The sequence below is a fragment of the Sinocyclocheilus grahami genome, unplaced genomic scaffold (assembly GCF_001515645.1).
Source record: "Sinocyclocheilus grahami isolate Dianchi unplaced genomic scaffold, SAMN03320097.WGS_v1.1 scaffold313.1, whole genome shotgun sequence".
NCBI classification, from domain to species: domain Eukaryota; kingdom Metazoa; phylum Chordata; class Actinopteri; order Cypriniformes; family Cyprinidae; genus Sinocyclocheilus; species Sinocyclocheilus grahami.
The window spans coordinates 1,509,553-1,531,364 of NW_015505492.1; the positions used below are offsets into that span (position 1 = coordinate 1,509,553).

The 21,812-nt window shown below is 37.4% G+C and overlaps 1 protein-coding gene, 1 long non-coding RNA gene and 1 pseudogene across 3 annotated transcripts in view; 2 read left to right on the forward strand and 1 right to left on the reverse strand.

Moving 5' to 3' along the window:
* LOC107601793 (collagen alpha-1(XVII) chain-like) overlaps positions 1 to 9,780 on the forward strand; it is a 22,315-nt pseudogene extending 12,535 nt beyond the window's left edge.
* LOC107601868 (STE20-like serine/threonine-protein kinase) overlaps positions 9,315 to 21,812 on the reverse strand; it is a 55,654-nt gene continuing 43,156 nt past the window's right edge. The window contains exons 14-20 of one of the 2 annotated variants that reach the window (XM_016294200.1): positions 16,785 to 16,877; positions 13,670 to 13,799; positions 12,944 to 13,068; positions 12,661 to 12,849; positions 12,444 to 12,569; positions 12,185 to 12,298; positions 9,315 to 11,192 (exon numbers count right to left, since the gene is read on the reverse strand). In XM_016294200.1, coding sequence (XP_016149686.1) covers positions 11,046 to 11,192; positions 12,185 to 12,298; positions 12,444 to 12,569; positions 12,661 to 12,849; positions 12,944 to 13,068; positions 13,670 to 13,799; positions 16,785 to 16,877 — 924 coding nt within the window. In that variant the 3' untranslated portion in view covers positions 9,315 to 11,045. The remainder of the gene's footprint in view (positions 11,193 to 12,184; positions 12,299 to 12,443; positions 12,570 to 12,660; positions 12,850 to 12,943; positions 13,069 to 13,669; positions 13,800 to 16,784; positions 16,878 to 21,812) is intronic. The other variant, XM_016294201.1, reaches the window with a different exon arrangement.
* Positions 13,077 to 21,812, forward strand: part of LOC107601872 (uncharacterized) — a 15,701-nt gene continuing 6,965 nt past the window's right edge. Inside the window, exons 1-2 of the long non-coding RNA XR_001610982.1 lie at positions 13,077 to 13,596; positions 16,417 to 16,419. This is a non-coding gene — a long non-coding RNA (uncharacterized lncRNA). The remainder of the gene's footprint in view (positions 13,597 to 16,416; positions 16,420 to 21,812) is intronic.

Here is a 21,812-nt window from a genome sequence, read left to right on the forward strand (position 1 = left end):
AAACCGAAATGGCAAGTTATTATATTTTATGAAAATCTTGAGTTGCAGCTCACACAAGTGCATATCCTTTTGAGATATCAATTATAATCAATTTTAATAAAACACAAGATTACATTATATAACTCTAACAGTAGGCTATTTAATATCTGTTGTTCTCTGGTTGTCAGTCAAAATGATACCCAAAATATATACCCAAGCCAATTTATTATTCTTTCATTTTTGTCTGTTTGTGTGTTTAAAATATTTATTTTGAAACTAATTAATTAATTAATTTCTTAATTAAACAAACAGACTTACTGGGTGAGCAGGGTAGGCTATGACAGCTGTCATATCATACCCTGCCATGCCAAGCTGATGCAAAGAATATAATTTATATCTACACAGAAGAAAGCCCTGTCTAGACTCTGACCCAGTATGAGTTGTGTTGAGCTATTCATTAGCCTGTTTGTTTGATGAAAAAATATGAAATGTAGTTGCAATAACTGTGTTAAGTATCCGTACAACTGCAGCAGTGGAGGACTATTATTCTGCTGCGTGATACTGCAGAAGAACTGATGACGGCACGGTTTGATATTCGGCTGACCAATCAGCAGAAAGGGGCGTTAAATTCCCGCCCACATGTAGAAATCGAATATTCAAGCTGTTTATTCATTTTTCCACCCATGAACGAAAAATGAAAACTTAAGCTGAATTCTCGTTTTTCGTTTTTTGGAAAAAAAACACAACTCGGTGAGAGGCATTTTCAGGTTTGATGATTCCAAGCCAAATCATTTTTTTTTATTATGTACCTATATCTGCATCTTTATTTTAATCTGTGTCTGTATTCTGTATCATTTTTGCTCATATCTAGATGAGCCAGGCTTAATTGGCTTACCAGGAATCAGAGGACCACCTGGACCACCCGGTGATCCTGGGCAACCAGGTATAAAAACATGAATCCTCATTTAATATAAATAAAAAATAGAAAAACATGATCCTCATTTTGAGAAAATGACCTTAATCGGCATGTTATAACACAGTTTCTATCATTCGCCATGTGGTTATACACATTCAAATTACTAGTTTAATAATGTTTGAAAAAATAGGTGAATTGTGTTAGATTTTTAATTTTTTTCCTCTTTAAATCAGGACCTCCAGGTAACCTGTCACTTGAACTGCATTCTTTTATGTGCATAATGTATGTTTTACATTTTTATGCAGTTTAGATTTTTACAGTTTATCTCAACTATGTATGAAGATATAATGGTCAACATGTTTCTTTTTGCATAGGCCTACCTGGCAATCCTGGTCAGCCTGGAGCTAAAGGTGCTGTATGGTGGCTGTTTTTGTATAATAGACTGTAGGATCAATGTTTAGCTGCCTTTTGAAGTCTTGCATTTTTAGCAATATATTTGTCTTATTATTGGACATTGGAATCATGTTTGTGCAACTAAGTCTACGAATGTTTAAATAATTAATCTGAAAATGTTCACAGGTGAGACTGGTGAGCCTGGAAGAGTGATCAATGCAGGTAAGATTACATGAAGTATTAAAACACATTTCCACTGTGCAATCAACTTACATTGAGAGCTTTAATTTTACAGCAGGTTCTAGCTCAGTGGCAATCCCAGGACCACCTGGAAGCCCTGGTCTTCCTGGCCCACCTGGATCTCCAGGACTCTCAGGTATGTTCATATTCTGTATCCTTTTAAAATCCCAGATTACAAAATCTCCTGTTAATCAGTGAAATCACTGTGTGCTTTGTATATTTGAACAATCCAATTATGCTTGAACTAATTGCACTGTTTGGGTACATCAGTATATTTATCATTTGATTTTATCAATCAATGTATGTCTTATGACGCTAGGACCCGTTGGCCCTGCTGGACTTCCTGGTCAGCCTGGTAAATTTGCATTTTTTATCTGGTGTTCCTGTGTAATATTGTATATTAGTAAAATAAAAATGATATCCAAATGACTTTCCATCCATCCTCCTTGATTTTTGTGCAGGTCCTAAAGGTGCTCAAGGAGAACCAGGTATTGCTGTTAGCGCTGGTGCGACTTTGGTTGCAACGTGAGCAGAAAGTGACTCTTTATTTAAAAGATCTAATTGGAACATTAGGAACTTATAGAAATGCATTAATTTAATAATTGTGTGTCCTTTTTAGGACCGTATGGTTCTGCACATGTTGGTGTTTCTGGACCACCTGGTCCCCCAGGGCCTCCTGGACATCCAGGTACCATAACATTATACATGAAAGGCTTAAGGATCAGCATCTGATTTTTTTTGCCACACACATTGGGCCTCATTTATCAATCTAATGTAGAAACGAGCGCAGATCTGTGCGCACAAATCAACTTACGACAGAGTTCACGTGTGATTTATGAAACATTCGTATGCCGCCAATCTCATCGTACGAGTGATCGGATGTTGATAAATGTGGTGCCAGAAAACAATCGTCATTTGAATATCACGCCCCTAAAAACACCCAGGTTTAGAAGCCTCACCCTAGAGTTTACGACACGGAGAAACGAAATCCGGCCAAAAAGAGGAAGTAATCTCTCTAAAGAGAAATTGATCTTACTCCAAAAACACCCGTTAACCTTGTAATTGCATTTAAAAAAAACAGTGTAACTTTTATGTTTGGTTGACTGCATTTTAGTTTGATGATGAATGGCTGAAATGTCAGGCAACGCTAGAACTAATATTGTCTGTGTGTGCGTGAGGCGCCTGTGTGATCAGATGGATTAAATCAAATAAAGATATAAAGAAAAGAAATTAAATGCATTAAGAGTGTCACAAAAACGAGCACAACCTATACTTGTTGCACAGTGTTTTTCCCCCCTTTTGTTAATCTTTTAATTATATTATAGCCTATTATATATTTTGTGTGATCCTATTGATTTGATTCCTTTTAGAAACTTAATTTCTGTTTTTCTCCTTTCACAGAAGCGCTGCAGGTGCATGATGCGACGATTGAATCCTCATGGTCGTTTATGCTGCTATTCGCGCATATAAAGCTAAAGCCCTGTACAAAACAACACCAAAAAAGACATTCTAATCTGACTGGTTAATGATCGACTAATGAGCTTCGTTTGACGGTCAGGAATATAAAAATGAACAAAATGCTGTCAATCTACAATTCTCCACCGTATTTACTATGCTCTGCACAAGTTCAGGTAACTCAAAAACTTGCGTACACGAGCTGAGACCAGACGTGAGATTTGATCGTAGCCACCGCTCACGTCCATATTGATCAATTCCAAGTTTTGCGTTGAAACGACCGTACGCTCAATTTTCTGTCGTACGTTCGTTTCGTAAATGAGGCCCATTGTCTTTTGAATGTGAAATGTAATATTTATTTAATTATTTAGCTATATATCCTCCTGACTACCAGCTATGGAGTTTTGTCCTCTGTAGAGGACATTATGTTTTAGTGATTTCTCTGAGACGTTACATGTCACAGTTTTAATGATCGGCTGTTTCACCATGACCACTCCCTCTCCTTGGTCTTTAAAAATGGCTGACATTCATTTAGTGATCAAATGTAACACCCTAATGGAAATATGATAATATTTTGTAATTATCATTTAAATCTGACTAATTTTCAAATTGTCATAAATCAAAATGTTATGGGGTTTCAAATCAAAATATGAGTTTCTGTTATGAAACAGGACGTCGATTTCATACATGTCCACTGTAGAGGACACCAGGACTTAAAGCATGTTTATTACACATTTTGGGAGACACAACAAATGAATGGAGAAAAAATTATGTATCAACATTCCTATTCAATATTAGATATTATTATGAAAATCTTGCTAATTATTACTCCCATTATTACACTTATTTGTTCATTCTATGTTGCCCCAAAAACACATTAATATGCAAATTAGATACAGTTTATAGATACATTGTATATAATGGAAAAACTTGTTTATGGCCATTTTACACACATTTTGCATAAAGAAAAATGGTTTTTATCCCTATAGGTGATTCTAGACCAGGTCCACCGGGACCACCTGGTGAACCAGGCACACCAGGTAAGATGAACATTCATGCTTATTTTCATACTTTCCTGCAGTGGCATACACTTCTCAACTCTTTTGTTACTGTCTCATAGGATATGGCAGACCTGGTCCTAAAGGAGACAAGGGAGATTCAGGAAACTTTGTGCCTAATTCAGGTTTGATTCCAGCATATGTCTGGGTCTATGCATTAAGAATGTTGAGGTTTCTTAAGTCTCACAATTTTACACAGGAACATTTTTTGCGGGACCACCTGGGCCATCAGGACCTCCAGGGCCTACGGGAGCAACAGGTGAGTCTTACCCAGAACTTGTGTTTAATCGATTCTACTTGTTGGTACCTTTATTCCAGCCTATCATCAGTGAAGACACTATGGAAATGTGTTGTCAGAAAGTAGGATACTTAACTATTATCAGATACTTAAATTATATATTTATGTAAATTTCAGGTGCCCAGGGTCCAAGAGGATACCAAGGTGAGGCTCCATTCTCCAGCCAACACTTCATATTGGTCACAAGAACTGTAAAAAAAAAAAAACTGTATATACACAGTAAAACACATAAAGTACTTAGATCACCACGTCTTATAATAGTGGTTTATTTGTCATATGTGACATTTTTTTAGGGGAACCAGGTCAACCTGGCCTTCCAGGGAGTCCCGGTAGAGTTAGTAAGTTAACCCTATATTTAATTTAGACCCTATAATACTTAATTTGCTTTTCATTAAAATATTGTCAAGAGATTATACGTTTTTAAGTGTTCATAAAAACAATAAATAATATGGAAATAATGATTTATTTTTTATTCTATATAGTCTCTGAGTATGGTGTGGCTCAAGGTCCACCTGGTCCCCCAGGAACTCCTGGAACACCCGGACGAGATGGCAGTAAAGGTAAAAAACTTGAATAATGATGAAGAGACATTGTATTCCCGTTCATTAATATCTACAGTACAATAATCTTTCAAATAATTTCCCAGGGGATCCTGGAGTACCAGGTACATCAACATTCCAAGGAGAATCCAGAGGTAAATGTTAATATGTTGCACTGTATGTATATGTTCACCCAAAAATTACAACCCTCATCTCGTTCCAAATCCGTAAGACTATTGTTCATCTTTCGTTCAACACAAATTAAGTGTTTTTTTCCAAGTTCTCTAATCCTATTCATTTTTGGGTGAACTAAATCTTTAATATAGCACCCTTATTAGATTATCAAATGAGGTTCCTAAAGCAAAACAGTATCGTAACCCTTGTATCACTTCTTGTTGCCTTCAGTATCAGGAGCAGTTGGAGTCGGGCCCCAAGGGTGGCCTGGTCCCCCAGGACCTCCTGGTCCTCCAGGTCATTCTAGTGGATCACATTCTACTGCAGACTATCGTCGTTACATCATGGAGTATATGCAGAGTGAGTACCTGTTGATTTGGATGATCACACTCCTGCTCCTAAAGGTCATTTTCTCATGAATGTGTGACATCTTTTCCACAGGTGACAGCATGAGGCAGCATTTGTCTGGTATTCAGGGGCCACCTGGTCCACCTGGGCCTTCAGTGTCTGTAGAGGACGTGGCGTCTCGGGTTATCGCTTACATTCAGCGTAAGTTAAGATTTGCTGTGTAATGTTTAATGTATGCCTGTGCGTCCTGCTGCATTTGTGGTAAAATATATCATTTTGATTCAGGCTCTGGAATTAGCTGTAACAGTATTGGCCAAGGTCCTCAAGGACCTCCAGGACCTCCTGGCCCACCTGGGAGTATAAGTGCTGAATACATAATTTCCCTTTTACAGAGTGAGTAAACCATGTCAGACCCGCTTGTGTATAAATGGTCTTTTGAATCTTGAATCTAAGAATTGACCCAGTGACTTTCTTATGCTCAGGAGAAGATGTGAGGCATTACGTGACTGGCCCTCCAGGACCACCAGGTTCACCTGGCGTTAGTGCTAGTACCGTTAGCGCACAGGAAGTGGCAAACTATGCCATCAGAATGATGAATGGTGTGTCTTTAACCTGAATCTTATTTTAAAGCGGAAATAGATTGAATTCTGTCTTATTAAAGGCATTTGTGAATTTGTGTTTTTAGAGCAGGGGATGACAGGCAGAAGTGGACCACCAGGTCTTCGCGGCCCACCTGGGCAGCCTGGCCAGCCAGGTGCTTCCTACAGTGAAATAACCACTCTGCTTCAGAGTATGTACTTGTGTTTTTGCAATATTTTGTTTTATAACATGTAAAGGGTTTCCTTTCCTCATATTCCACTTTGAATGTGTTTGAAGGGTCAGGGCTTAGTGGAAGCGTTGGACGTCCTGGGCCCCCTGGTCCTCAAGGTATACAGGGACCCCCTGGTCCGCCTGGCACCCCAGGAGGCTCCTCTGCAGTCTCTGGTTACAAACTAGAGGACATCCAGCTCTATCTACAGAGTGAGTCCTCTCATGAGTTTTATTGTACTGTCTGATACACATTTGCAGTTGCAAAAAAACGAATTATATGATTCTCTGTTATTTAGAGTCTGGTTTTAGGGGACCTCCTGGCCTACCTGGCCCACCAGGACCCCAGGGTCTTCCAGGAGTCACTAGGGGCCTTGTATTATATTCAGGATCTTTGGCACAAGAACAGATCCGTGCTGAGCTGCAGGACTACCTAAACAGTGAGTGTCACTCACCACACACTCTAATATGGGAACTGACACCTCAGTGTAACTTTACATTGGTGGACACTTGACTGATTTTAACAAGTGATCTTGCTCCATTCTACATTCTCAAAGTTAAATGCATGACTTTAAACCCTCTGTGTCCTAGATTTGTCTGACCAGTTCCTGGAAACACTTTGTGGTTGTTTGCCGCATCAATAAATAGTCTCATATTTTTTTCAGGTGACACCGTGAGGCTCTATGTTCATGGTCCCCCTGGGCCTCCCGGACCGCCTGGTCAGAAGGGTGAATGTGGTGAAGCCGGACACAGTTATCACAGTACCAGAAGCCAATACCGCAATGGCTCTGAGATCAGTGAACCAGTGGACTACTCCAATGTTGCACTCAAAGTCACTGATTACATTAAGAGTGAGTACAGTTTTATTCAAGTCTTATGCGCCAGAGTTATATTCATAATAAAGCAGTAAAATTAACTTGATCTTATGATTCCTGAAAGAAATATCCACACTTGCAATGCAGTCTAGGTATGCTTTGGTTTCCTAGTGCTTCCTAGTCCTTAACAAGTTACTGTCTTTAAGAGTGAGCCATTGATTCATTCATTTAACCAATTTGTTCTCCTCTCTAAGTAGATGCTTCTTTTAAGTAATTATGTCACATTAAAAAAAGTATGTTCTATATAGTATTAATGTATTCTGGACTTAATACATTCAACTTTTTATTTGTAGGCATTACATAATTGAAGGATTTAATGGGACTAATGGAGAACAGTAGAAAACTCGAATTTATATAAAATCAATCCATTTTAATTTATTTGCAAGTATTTTTTTTTAAATATGCACAAATTTACTCTAAATTGGGTGCCTACTATGCAGAAAACAGCTATGTTAATGTTTTCAATCTTGTCACATTCTGTTATAAATTACATGAATCACAATAGACTATTTTCAATTCAAAACAGAGAAATTTGATATAACTGGATATTACTGATGATCAATTAACATTTTTATTGTGAAATAGATATCATATTTTAAATGTACTTACATCTTACCTTTTCATCGTTAAAACAGAAGCGCTGCACTGGAATTCATGCTCATCTTCTGTGACTTTTTCTTTATTGTTTTATGAGTACTGTGAATTTGGAAATATTTATCGTTCACATACTGTTCTTTAGTCAACTATATAGTAGGGAAATATGCATATCTGGATGCAGCTGCTATCTGTTTGAGTGCGTCACTGAGACATTCATCTAATCGATTTGTTCAAAAACACTGACTCGTTTAGGAACAAAACACCACTAATTGTAATTGTGTATGATTCAGGTTTGCTGTAATGCGAGTAGCTGGCAGTGTTGTGTCTAATAGTACAAAGCACTGTAATAATAAGCAAATCCATCCTTTTTCCAAAATCCTATGCAGTTGCAGAGATACCGGAGCCAAGCCGAGTGTTTTGGGCCATAGTCAGGGAAACACTGTGGACAGATGGTCAGTCCATCACAGGGATAGTGAGCAAATCCATCTTGCTTGTTTCCTTTAGCTCAAGGTATACTGCAGGACCTGACAGAGGGATACTGGAGAACACAAGCAGGTAGGATCCAAGGACCCGCTGGGCCTCCTGGTCCTCCTGGGCCACCTGGGTACAGCCGTGTGATTGGTGCCTATGGAAATGTGACGGCGGACTTAATGGACTTCTTTAGAAGTTAGTATCTGCTTTTACTCACATACTCTTATCACATACTGATTAAATATTTAATCACTGTATTTGTCTTGTATCATTATTCCTAAACATTATTTATCTTTTCAGCATATGGGACCATCCCAGGGCCTCCTGGCAGGCCAGGACCCAAAGGAGACAGAGGATACCCTGGTCCTAAAGGAGAAAAAGGTACCAGTCATGATTCATATAGCCCTACTGGACAAGAAATCGAACTGAAGTGCTGCCTGCTTGAACATGAAAGTGAAAAGCTGTGAATATAAAACTGTATGTGATCTACAGGGGAATTGAGGAGCTCAGGGATACCTGGCCTTCCGGGACAAAGAGGACCAGAGGGACCAAGGGGAGAAAAGGGTGAAAAAGGTTAGAAAACTACTATCAGTCATAGTATACTTGGTTTCTCATCATGTACTGCATCCTAGCATTAAATGATATTCAAGGTTTTTATGTCGTCACATGTAAAAATCATCAAATGATGTATTTTAAGGCAGCGCTGGATCCAGCAGTCATTCTGACATGTATCTCTATATATAACTTTAGGTGACTTCCAGACTGGTAGATGGATTCGGACCAGTGGTGTGTAAGGGCACACACATTTGCAGCAGCACACTTTCGTGGATGCACTGACGGCATAAAGAAACAATACATATCTTTAAGAAAATAAATTCACAAACTAGCCTTTTTTATGAAGTAACACAGCTCAGAGGCTTGTTTGGGTCCTATATTATCACAGTTTTATAATCAACCAAATGCATGCAATATTATAATCCATACATTTCAAACAATTTTCAGCTTTACTAACGTGGGTTTAAGACATCAGTCTTAGTTTTCTTTATCTAACATTTAATATAGCACTTGAAATGTACTTTCTACCCAGTAGTGGACTTTGTAATTGCCTTGTTTTTTTTGTATTGTATGAATCTTGTCTATGGTGATGTTTGCATTTTTTTTTTTAAAGTACATGGATGGTACACTAAAAAAGGCGTCTTAAACACGAGATTTTTTAGACCATGTGCTGTAATGTGAGTTATTACTACAAGTAAAAAGCCACTGAATGTGTAACAAAGAATGGAGTATGATGTTACTCCTACCCAAACGGTTTCGATATGGAGTTACAAAAAACACCAAACAAATCAAAGAAAATACAATTGAGATTTATTTACAGCATTATTACAGTATACCAAGGGACACAAGCGATTAGATACATAAATTGACCTCAAAAATGCATCAGATATTCCATCAAAGTGCTGCAGGAGGTTAAGGTCACTGTTCAGCAGTATGACACTGGGATATCGGCCCTTTCTTTCTGTCTCTGAACAAGTATCCTGATGTGTAACGCACTGTTTGTGCAAATACTAACTTTTAGAACCAGCCTTTGTAAAATGCATCGTCTATTCAAAAAATTTATGTCTCTGGTAAATTACAGCATTTGGGATTTCTTTCAGCATGCAAAAAGTATGAGCACAGCATGTCATATTATGGATAAGATACAGGTGTTTACTTTCTTGCACAAAACGTGTTATCAAAAATAGAGCTTGAATCAGATGACAAGTCCTCAGCAACAGCGAGAAATGTTCATGTCTTCCCACTGAAACGCTTTTGCAGACTGCAATGGACTAAACACTACTCTACATCTATCAAAGTGTGTGTCCTTTAATAAAAAGAAAATCTAAACTTCAGATAAACCATCTAGCATGTGCAAGTTCATATTGCCCTTATATATTGATGAAACATGAAACATAACTAACAATAAAAACATTCAGCTTCAGTTAAATCCATAAATAACTTTTTAACACCATATATGAAACATTCAAGAAGGCTATGACTTCTAATATGTGAAATTTATTTGCTCATAAAAAAATTAACTCGGGTACTCTGGACCACAAAGTGACTTGCCAAATGAGAAATGACATCATTGTATACAAATATTTGGGCACTATTTCCTTCATAATGCACTAAAGAGATCACTACTGCATATGTTTTTGTTTTAAAGTGTGCAATGTCATCTTGCGGGTTACATTCCTTGACTGCAAATATATTTAACCATAAGTCAAATAGTAAAAGAAAAAGTTAAAATGAGTAGTTTGTTTTAAAAGTATCTTTACGTGGACATTAAAAACAGAATAGGCCAGATTCACAGGAGTATTCAAAAAATACAACATATAACAGCTGCTACAAGACCAAACAGCACTGAAGCTTCATTTACTAGCTGTGCAACTTGAACATTTAGAGAATTGAGTGTAACAGTGACTAGTGTGTCCACGTGTTCTGTTAAATGTGACCTCTCACCATTTAAGTGGTATTTTCTGTTTGCGATATTTTGTTTGTTATGGGCATCATGTGACCCTCATTAAGGCTTTCTCATGCATGTATTCCTCAAAGACAAGATGATATTGCCTGAGTGTATTCATTGCTAATTTGTGCTAATGTCTCAAGCACAAATTAACGTGACCAGAAGACAACATACAGAAAACTAAAGTGTTAATCCATTGGATTCAATGTGGCAAAAAAGCATGTCTAGGTAATGGATGAGGTTTGTCCTTCATCACTGTTAGATTCCAACTTTCAGGTATTTTGGAATTTCATATCAACCCCATGCATCTATTCTGATCTCATACCTTTAAAAGGCTAATGGGCTCTTGACTGGAATAGCTCTTCTTCACTTTATATAAAGCTCAGTGAAGATTAAGAGCCGGAGGAGTGCACACTGGGAATGGGGTAGAATTTAGAGACTCTGCTCTGGGTGGTGGGATTGAGGCATTCGGACTCTCCACTCATCTTAAAGAAGACTTCCTGTTCCTGCAGTTTACGTGTGAACTCTTCCTCCAGAGCCTAAGAGAGAGCAGGAGAGAATTATAAAGTATGTGTATTTACAAAGAACAGTCCTACACAAAATATGAAATGGCTGAGATCATTCATTAGATCATTCCAGAGTACTGTGATCTAATTCTAATATTTTCTTAAAATCTTTAATGATATTTTAATGTTGTTAATGCTGTTCTTTTGAACATGTATTCTGAAAAAAAACAACAATGACAAAAAAACAAAACGTATCAGTTTCCACAAAATATTAAAGGGATAGTTCACCCAAAAATTTAAATTCTCTCATTAATTACTCACCCTCATGTCATTCCAAACCCATAAGACCTTCATTCATCTTTGGAACACAAATTAAGATATTTTGGAGGAAATCCGAGAGCTTTCTAACCCTGCATAGACAGCAGGGTCTATGGGACAGCAGAACTACCATGTTCAAGGCCCAGAAAGGTAGTAAGAACATTAAATAGTCAGTTAAATAGTTCATGAGACACCATCGTGGAACTCTCATGAACGTGTGGCAGAGACCGACACGGAAGAGAAGAAATTGTTTAATAAAAAAATTATTTTTGTCTTTGCACAAAAAAATAAAGCTCGTAGCTTCATAAAATGAAGGTTGAATCACTGGTGTCACATGGATGATTTTTAAAGATGTTCTTACTACCTATCTGGGCCTTGAACATGATAGTTATGTTGCTGTCTATGCCGGGACAGAAAGCTCTTGGATATCATCAAAAATATCTTAATTTGTCTTCTGAAGATGAAAAAGGTCTTACAGGTTTGGAACGACATGAGGGAGAGTAATTAATGACAATTTTTAAGCAGCACAACTGAAAACTTGAGTAACAACAGTTTTTTTTTTTTTAACAATTCGGCTTTGCCATGACAGGAATAAAATACATTTTAAAATACTAAAATGGAATATTTATATATAAGGTTTGATTTATATTTTATATGTACTTGAAATGATGAATGAATGAAATGAAATGTGAATGAAAACCGAATACCTTCTTCCTGGGACGAAGCTTCTCCCTCCAGTCTTTCAGCTCCTGACTGTGCTCCTCATCCAGCTCCTTCAGCTTCTGAGTCTCATGCTCAATCAGGAGGTGGCATTTCTCATTCTGATGGCAAAAAGACAACAAATCAGATGTTACAACCAAAGATAGAGGCCAGCACAATTTAATTTAAAAGTAAATGCAATCGAAAATGCAGGCACCAAGGAAAGAGGTTGAGAGTAAGATTGTATATACAGTATGTGTTACAGACCTGCATCTGTTGAAGTTCTCTGATGTTGGAGTCACACTGCAGCTGCAGGTCTCTCATCTGGTTCTCATGTTTCTGATGCTGATGAAGTCTCTCATTCTTCTGTCTCTTGTCCTCCTGAGCGGCAAACTGCTCGAAATAAAGCAGAAAACACCCTCAGGTTTGAACACAAGCCTGATTCCTCTGATCTTTACCAAAGCTTCCTGACAGAGGGTCTGACCTGTTTGATCTTCTCTCTGTCCTGCTCTGGTGTTCCTGTTCCAGTGATCCGCAGGCTCTTTTTAAACATCGCCATACGGGTCTTGGCTTCACTGCGCTGGATCTTGGGCAGCCGAGCTCTTTCCTGTGCCTGCCTGTTCTTCATCTCCTCTATCAGCCGCTGGTTATAACCCTGCATCTGCTCCATCTCCTGATGACCCGTCGTGTGGGAATAAACAGTCAAAGAGTGGCTACAAAACATACTAGTCTTTCATTCATTGAATAGATTGACAGTCACGTCTCACCTTGTCATGCCTTTTGAGGAGCTGATGTCTCTGCATGAAGTATTGATCCTTCAGCTGCTGCTTTAGCAACTGGTGTTTCTCCTGCAGGTGGCGCTCCTCCAGCTCCCACATGGCTGCCTCCCGAGCTGTGGGTTTGTGAGCCAAAGAAAAAAAAGAGGAAATAGAATGATTCTCAGCCATTAGAACCAGACCGTTCAACTCCATGCAGGTTTAGACATGTTTTGCAGACATGAAGTCATATAGCTCATTACACATCATAAACGGCAAATTTCAACACGTCTGGAATCATTTTCACACGCACGTCTCATCAAATGAGATCTGGGCCGCACCTCAAGAGACATACGGCTGGCCTTTATAAGAACTGGAGAACTTTATAATTGGACCCGTCTGAAAATAACACGCAGTTTAGCTCTATTCCAGGTAGAGAGAGCTTTACTGTCTGTAGAAGCAGGTAACATGTTTGGATTGTTTCCTTTGTGGTTGGAGTTGAAAGTGTGACCTAGAAAAACCTATCACCACATATGCGCAGCTAATTTATTTATAATGAACATAACCACAAATTAACACAAAAGGTCTACAGGACTTCCTCATAGCATCAAACAGTGAAGTTTGAAGTGCAACTATTTGAGGACTTACTGCAGGCAAACAAAAACGTTTACACAAATGCTTTCCATTATTATTAATGTAAGAATATTTACAGTGGCCACCGTTTATAGAGTGCCTGACCTCTCATGAGCTGCTGCTTGTGGTTGAGACAGTCTCTCTCAATAGTGGCGATCTCTAGTTTGTGCTGCTGAATGATCTTCTTCAGAGCTCCATCCAGCTCCTGCTGCTGCCTCTGGAGAAACTCTTGCTCCTAAGAGATATGGGTGGGTGGAGAAAGAACAAGAGAGAGGAAGAAAGGAAGGAGGAGGAGGAATCAGAACAGAAACAACAGGGATTATAAATGAGTAACTGTACATGATCATGCTCCAAGGGGAAGCAGTCAAAGATTACATGAGCACTACCACAGCACTGATAACACTGCATTAAGAGGAAAGTCACACACTTAAACCATTTAACAAAGATAAAACATTTATAACTCATGATAAATGGATAAAGATTTGTGAAAGGAAGGAACTAGAGAACAATACATATAAAGGTCACAGTACAGCATAACATAACCTAAAAGTAGGCCCAGACTGAAGTGTTATCATATTTTCTGTGCTGATTTGGGAGGGGGAATTATCAGGATGGATTAAAACATGATAAAATGTGTATTACAGCTTGCTGAAAGCTTAATGAAGTGAACAAACAATTTAATGAACGCAAAAAGTTTGTATATTATGTTTGAAAAATTTTGGGTCGGTAATATAAAAAAATTAATAAAAAAAAGGTGAAACAAGTCTCTTGCACTCACCAAGGCTACATTTATTTGATCAAAAATACTGTGAAAACAGTACTATTGTGAAATATTACAATTTAAAATAACTCTTCTATTTTAATATCTTTTAAAATGTAACTTATTCCTCTAATGGCAAAGCTGAATTTTCAGCATAATTACTCCAGTCTTCAGTGTCACATGATCCTTCAGAAATCATTCTAATATGCCGATTTGGTGCTGCTCATGAAACATTTCTTATTATTATCAATGTTGAAGAGAGTTGTGTTGCTAATTTTTTGTGGAAATCAATTCTTTGATTAATAGAAAGTAAAAAAACCCCCCCAAAAAACAGTATTTACCTGTATTTGAAATGTATTCACTGTCACTTGATCAATTTAATACATCCTTGACTGAATAAAAAGTATAAATTTCTTTAAAAAACAAACATTTTTACTGACGGCAAACTTTGAATGGTAGTGAACGAATTTGTATATTTTATAAATTACATTAATTCTAATTCTGTCAAACCTGAGCAGACTCAGATCCATGTGGGCCTGCCTACAGGACATGTATAATAACATTGACACATGATCCTTCAGAAATCATTCTAATATGCCGATTTGGTGCTGCTCATGAAACATTTCTTATTATTATCAATGTTGAAGAGAGTTGTGTTGCTAATTTTTTGTGGAAATCAATTCTTTGATTAATAGAAAGTAAAAAAACCCCCCCAAAAAACAGTATTTACCTGTATTTGAAATGTATTCACTGTCACTTGATCAATTTAATACATCCTTGACTGAATAAAAAGTATAAATTTCTTTAAAAAACAAACATTTTTACTGACGGCAAACTTTGAATGGTAGTGAACGAATTTGTATATTTTATAAATTACATTAATTCTAATTCTGTCAAACCTGAGCAGACTCAGATCCATGTGGGCCTGCCTACAGGACATGTATAATAACATTGAAATATGACTCAAACAGAGAAATACTGTTGACATATACATAATTTATAAGCTGATACAATAATATTAAATAATAATAATAATAATAATCAACAATGCATTTCAAAAGTCACCCTGATCTTCGACTCCTGCTTTGAACTTGGCCTACAGTGGCACATAGAAAAAGCAGCACAGGTGACACACAGAAACTTGACTAGAGTTTCAGTAACAGTATGAGAGAGTGAGCGGATAGAAGAGATATTGAGACACTGCAGCAACACAGGCGACAGCACTCCAAAACAACAGAGCACCTTCCTGCCCGCATGTGCCATCCACATCACATGCAAACGCTACTGCGCTGTTACAAAGGGACGTGCTTCAGTGGAATCGTGTTGAACGTAATCAGATCAGTTTTGCTAGTGTCACTCAGCAAATATATACTGTAATTCAGGTGTGACAAAAGTGTACTGATTCCAGAGAGGCTCACATGAACTTCCAAAGAGATGTGCTGACAACTTGCATTTTCGTACTGGGTTGTATACCATTTTATGGCCTATTTTGTCCTGTTTTAAAGTTTGTAAGCTAATACTATTTTGATATTTACTAAACTACAAGATAGCTAAACTATTACAGCCGTTACACTGTAAATGTGCATTTGTGTGTGCATCTGCTCTGTATCTTGCATGACGGACGGACACATGTGAGAGGGTTGAGTCACAAGGAGAGTGGAGACTTACATCCTGCATCTGAGCGTTGAACAGAGCACATGAGGACAACTGAAAAGACTGTATCATAACCTGGGCCACACCCTGTGGAGCAAAACACAGCCAACTCCACCACGTCAGGAACAGGGACACACACCAGCACTCAAGCGTATCGCACGCAAACCAGACACACCTCACAATATCATATAGTCTTCTCATTGCATTGCAGTAATCTGTTAGTTTCCTGGGTCACGTGCAGTGAAATTAGTTCTTCCAGATGATGGATGGAGAGCGGGTTTAGCAGCTGGTGAGTCTGAAGGACCACGATCAGTTAGTGCAGCTGTCGTCCTTGACATGCGTGATGAGATGCAGCAGTCATCGTTAGTCTGTTTTTTCCTCGAGATCAATGCAACATCCTAAGTGGCCAAAGTATGCGAATACACTCCCTCTTCTTAAGCCGGTTTGGCTACTTTAGCTACCCACATTTTTAACAGGTTGCATGTTTCAGAGAAAAGCACTGTGTTCTGTTACACACCAGCAACTCATGATCTGGTGTTTTCAGTTTCACCATTTGCAGCAGATGCTGCATTATATGAACTTATCTCTGCATATGCTCGGAGTTTGGGCCTCTGATAGGAAGTCGATGAGCCATCAGAACAGCCATCAGAAAGTACAGGACAAAGTCTCCATTAATGCCCATGAGAGTTTATTTTTCAATAGGAAATCTATGGAATAACCTTGATTTAAGTCAGTCTTACAATTTAAGACCAGAGGGGCAGAAAACAGAAGTGAAAGTGTGTAAGTAGTAGCTGGTAACTAAATTACCTCTTCATGTTGAATGACTGCTAGGTCTTCCTTTAAGCGTTTCATGAGCTCTTTTCTCAAGTGTTTAGGGGACATTCCGACCTCTTGTTTGACCTACAGTGTGAGCATGCAGACTGTTGGGAATGAAGGCTTTACTTGCATAGGGTCTGATCATGTAATTCATTAGTCGAAGACTGTCATGCAAAATATGCCAGGAAGGGTTAATTTACTACCATGACGAATGGTTTAGTATTTGAGAGAGAATCATCCCCAAACCACTGATGATTTCTGACTGGGTTAGCAGTTAATATAAAGATGATTCCAATAGTCCATGATCAGCTACTACTGGTAAGAGTTGTTCAGAAGCTGAAGAACAGTGAAAGCCCACTAACAGCTGCTAAAATAGATCCCTCTTTTACCTCCACAACCATTACAGCCATCAGAATATAGATCCTTTCAAAGTAATCTCTAAAAGATGCACACTTCTATATTGCTGAGATTTATTTTTTTGTGAAGGACGCTGAACTGTTTTGTCAGCAGGTCATTGTTTTCAGTAGATCAACATGAGAAGTCAAGCGTCAAAATGTCAAATTGTCAGGAAGCAGAGAGATATTTTGCTGAGGGGTCAAAATTGTTGAACTGACCCTAGATTGCCTTTGTTCTCAAAAATGCCAGTCATTGTTCAACTGAAAATATTAACACTTAATTTTAGCGACAAACCAATACAGTACGTAGACCAACCCAGCATGATTAACCGGCTAAAATTATTTGCATTGGCTGACTGCCATGTATAAATGGCAGATTAAAAAAAGGGATCTTTCCAGCCAATGGCTTTTTTTTTCTTCAGTAAATACATTTATTTGTGAATTTTGAATAAATATTACACAACCTGAGCAATTTTTTTCCATTCTAAAAGTAAATATATTATAATTTCATATACACTAACATTAAATTGTTTGGGGTCAGTAAGATTTTTTTATGTTTTAGAAAGAAGTCTCTTATGATCACTTTTGTGGGTGACAAAAAGTGGGTGCATTTATTTGCTCAACAACAAAAAAATATATACATATATATATTCCAGACATTCCAGTTAGTGTCACATGGTCCTTCAGAAATCATTCTAATACCCTGATTTGTTGCTCAAGAAAGATTTAATATCATCAATGTTAAAAACAGCTGCGCTGCTTAAAGTGTTTGTGAAAATAATGATACATTTCAGGATTCTTTGATGAGCAAAGTTCAAAAGCACCATTTATTTGAAATAACCAACTGTCTACTCTACACTGTCACTTTTGATCAATATAATGCATCCTTGCTTAAGCATAATTTTAATTATACTAACCCCCAAACTTTTAAATGGTACTGTATATATTACTTTATCTGCTGCTCAGCAATTGAGGTGTGCATCTTGAAATGAAGGTCAATTTTAACACTATTTTTTAAAATGAAAGGAACCTTAAATCTCTAGTACTTAGTCTATAAATACAGTGTTACTATCAAGAGAAGAGGCCCTTCACCACAGCACTGATCTCCACTCATTACATCCCACTCACACAGGCAACATAACACAACATTAGTGACATTTACAAAAGCATAATATCAAAAACAGTAAATTTTTCATGCACATGCTCTCAATAAAAATGATAATAATGTTAACACTTGGTAGGTAGAAATAATAAATATCAAGAAATATTTGAACAGTGTCATGAAAGGGAGAAAGAGAGGGAGAGAAAACAATACATTGCCTTATCTAAATCCATTAAGGCACTCTGTTCATGCATATGACAGCATTAGAGCGGAGCAAGCTGTCTATTACAAGTGCCAAAGAAAAACCAAAACCAAAAAGAGTGAAAATAAGAGACGCTCTGAGCATGTATCATGCTGGCTGATAATGCAACGAGAGACAGCTAAAATGTGCTTTATTATAATGTTACTATGACAGCAAATGCACCACCACCTAAAAGCAAATAAGACCAGTCACAGATCCACATTACACTCCCCATTATCATGAAGCCATGCATGCACTGAAATCCCTCCATTTTAAAACACCAGCAGGAGGAAGATGAGATGGAATGAAAAGAGCCTTTATTTTGCTCCTAAGCCACCCAATTAACCTTTAAAGCTGTCCCTGCAGCCTCTATGAGGATGGAGGTAATTGAATGTGAGAGCCAGAGTTTGGTTAAGCAAAGAACTGCTTTCCATTTACAAGTCTGAATAGAAAGCAGGAGACACAGCTGAGATGTGTCTAAGAGGACAGATGAAGAAATAAATTCCATTTGCAGCTGCATTGTGATTCAGAAGCAAGGCTGCCAATGTACATATGTACATACTAAAAGCATACTAATTAGGGATGAGCATGAGTAATCCAACAGTCAAGCACTCATTCTCCAAATAGTTGACTAGCAAATGCAACTCACAAATAGATTGTCACCTTGCCTGCTATAGACTAATGAAATGTAAAAAAAAAAAAAAAACGCACAAAAAAAACGCACAAAAAAAAACATATATAATATATATATATATATATATATATATATATATATATATATATATTAGTGCTGTCAAATGATTAATCGCGATAAATAGCATCCAAAATAAAAGTGTTTGTTTACATAATTGTGTGTATTGTGTATATTTATGTATATATAAATACACGCATTAGTGATGCGCGGATGGCGGTTATATCCGCGGCCGCTGCAGATAATCTGTGGGTAGGGTGGGTTGGGTAATAATAAAAAAAAAACATTCTGATTATTTGCGGGTGGGTGGCGGGTGGATAAGATAAATCATTAATGATACAAATATTAACTACATTTTCTAAAATATGTGTTTTAAATAGGCTACAGAAATCGAATAAACTGTAAATTAACATATTAAAGTTATTCAACAAAACATTTAAAGAAAAGTGAGGGACTGTCTTTTGTTGTTTGATTAACATTAATGACAGACGACACAGCTTTATGAGGCTGCTGCTGTCACAAGACCCATTTCACGGATCCAATACTGATACACATGCATTTTCTTTCGCAACTGTTTACATTAACTTAAGACAAAACCTACAGTGCTTGTGAGGATACTTGTGAGGACGACAATATTGACGTAATTTTGTGTGTATTTGGCCACTTAAGCGCAACAAACTCAATTTGACCGCAGCGTGCGCTTTGGATGTGACCGTGAGTGCACAGAAAAGCGCCTCTGGACCGCGTGTAAAAAGACGTGAAAATAATAAATTTTTGTGACAATGCAACAATGACCGATTATAGACAAGTGACTATTCTGTCAACTGTAGCGAAACACAAGCTAAAGTCTTGTATCGCAGCATGCAGCAGCTCTAGATGCGCCGATGTGAAGAGAAGGTCAAAGAGAGTGGACTTGCGCTGTTTTCAAATGACTGATTTGATCTCATGGTTTGTGTGGATTTATTTACTCATCTAACCTACACGCAATATTGAATAAATGTTTTGCCGTAATATCCCTCATTTTAAAGTCGAAAGCTGCGGGAATGAGTAATGCGATATATGCGCAATCCTGCATCCAAATTCAGGACCTGATTAAACATAATTCTATTATACAGAGAATTGTGAAATAGATCTCCATGACTTTTCCAAAACTTTCTGCTTTTATTTATTTTTCCAAAACTTTTTCAGGCCTGGAAATTGCCATTTTTAAATTCCATGACTAGGTTTTTAATGACCGTACGAACCCTGAATGTGACGATCGGTGCGGTTATCTAAATCAGAGAAAAATATAGGCGCGGGCGGTTGACGGGTGTACGGGTGATAATTTATTTGAAGCTGCGGATTCGGGTGACGTTTTAGCTCATCCGCTCATCACTAACACACATCATATATTTTGAAAATATTTACATTAAAGTAACATATTTTGCTTAAATGTATACATGCATGTGAGTATTTATGTATACATAATATATGTGTAGTGTGTGTGTACTGTGTATATTTATTATGTAAACAAAAACGCTTATTTTGGATGCGATTAAAGGCACAATATGTAAGTTTTATCTTGTATTATGTAATATGTATTATGCTTACGTCGCATTGTTTTAAACCATAAAGGCGAGCCACTGGATATCACAAGCAATGTGCAAATTTTATGCAAGAGTTATGCCGGTGAAAGTCTTTCAAAGTCAATTCACTATGCAGAAAGTGAAAGTGAAAATGGAATGACAGAGTAATGACGGAGCTTTTGGCATCTGATGCTGCATATTCTCTCAGAGACGACGAGAGACGAATCTACTTCAACATATGCTGATAACGGTATATAGCTAACTATTTTTATTTATTTCCTTAACATTTTTCTTGTGGCCCGTACATAGTGGAAAAAAAGAGAAGAAACATATTTCATGTTAAACAGGTTGTTTTTGAAAGTCGGTGCTTGAAATAGGCTAAAGCTTTTTATTCCTTTAATTTTAATTGATGACTGCTGAGTTAATATTTTAATTATAGGCATATAATTCATTGTATATAGACCCGTTTTAAAAGACCTTTTATAAACATTTTAATTGAAGAGTAAATAGCCTAATCTTTTGTTATCCTCGCAGCTTGCCAGTTATGCGGTAGGCTAATATTGCGGAGCAAATTAATTGTAATTTTAATTTATTATTAAAAGTAACTTAATAATAACAGGCCTAATAAAAATAAGTTTGTAACAGACCTACATTAATTGGAAATGCCAAATCCTCTTAATAGGCCTATTGCCAATAATTGTTGTTTTTGACAATATCTCTGGCTATCGTCGATACAAGATCATCGTCTTTCGACGCAACCCAGCAAGGGGAGGTTATCGCTGGGGAGACAGTACGTTGCCTGTTACGTCGTTTGGGCTGCCTTGTTGAGCACAGTAGCTGAGAACATTATATTTCACACACTTAAAGCTCTTTTAGTTTCCATATGTAATAGGATTAGTCCAAAGAATCATTTGGTTCAATACGAATATGTGTATCGTTACACCAATAATATATATATATATATATATATATATATATATATATATATATATATATATATACTCAAATTGTGGCAGCTTTCTACA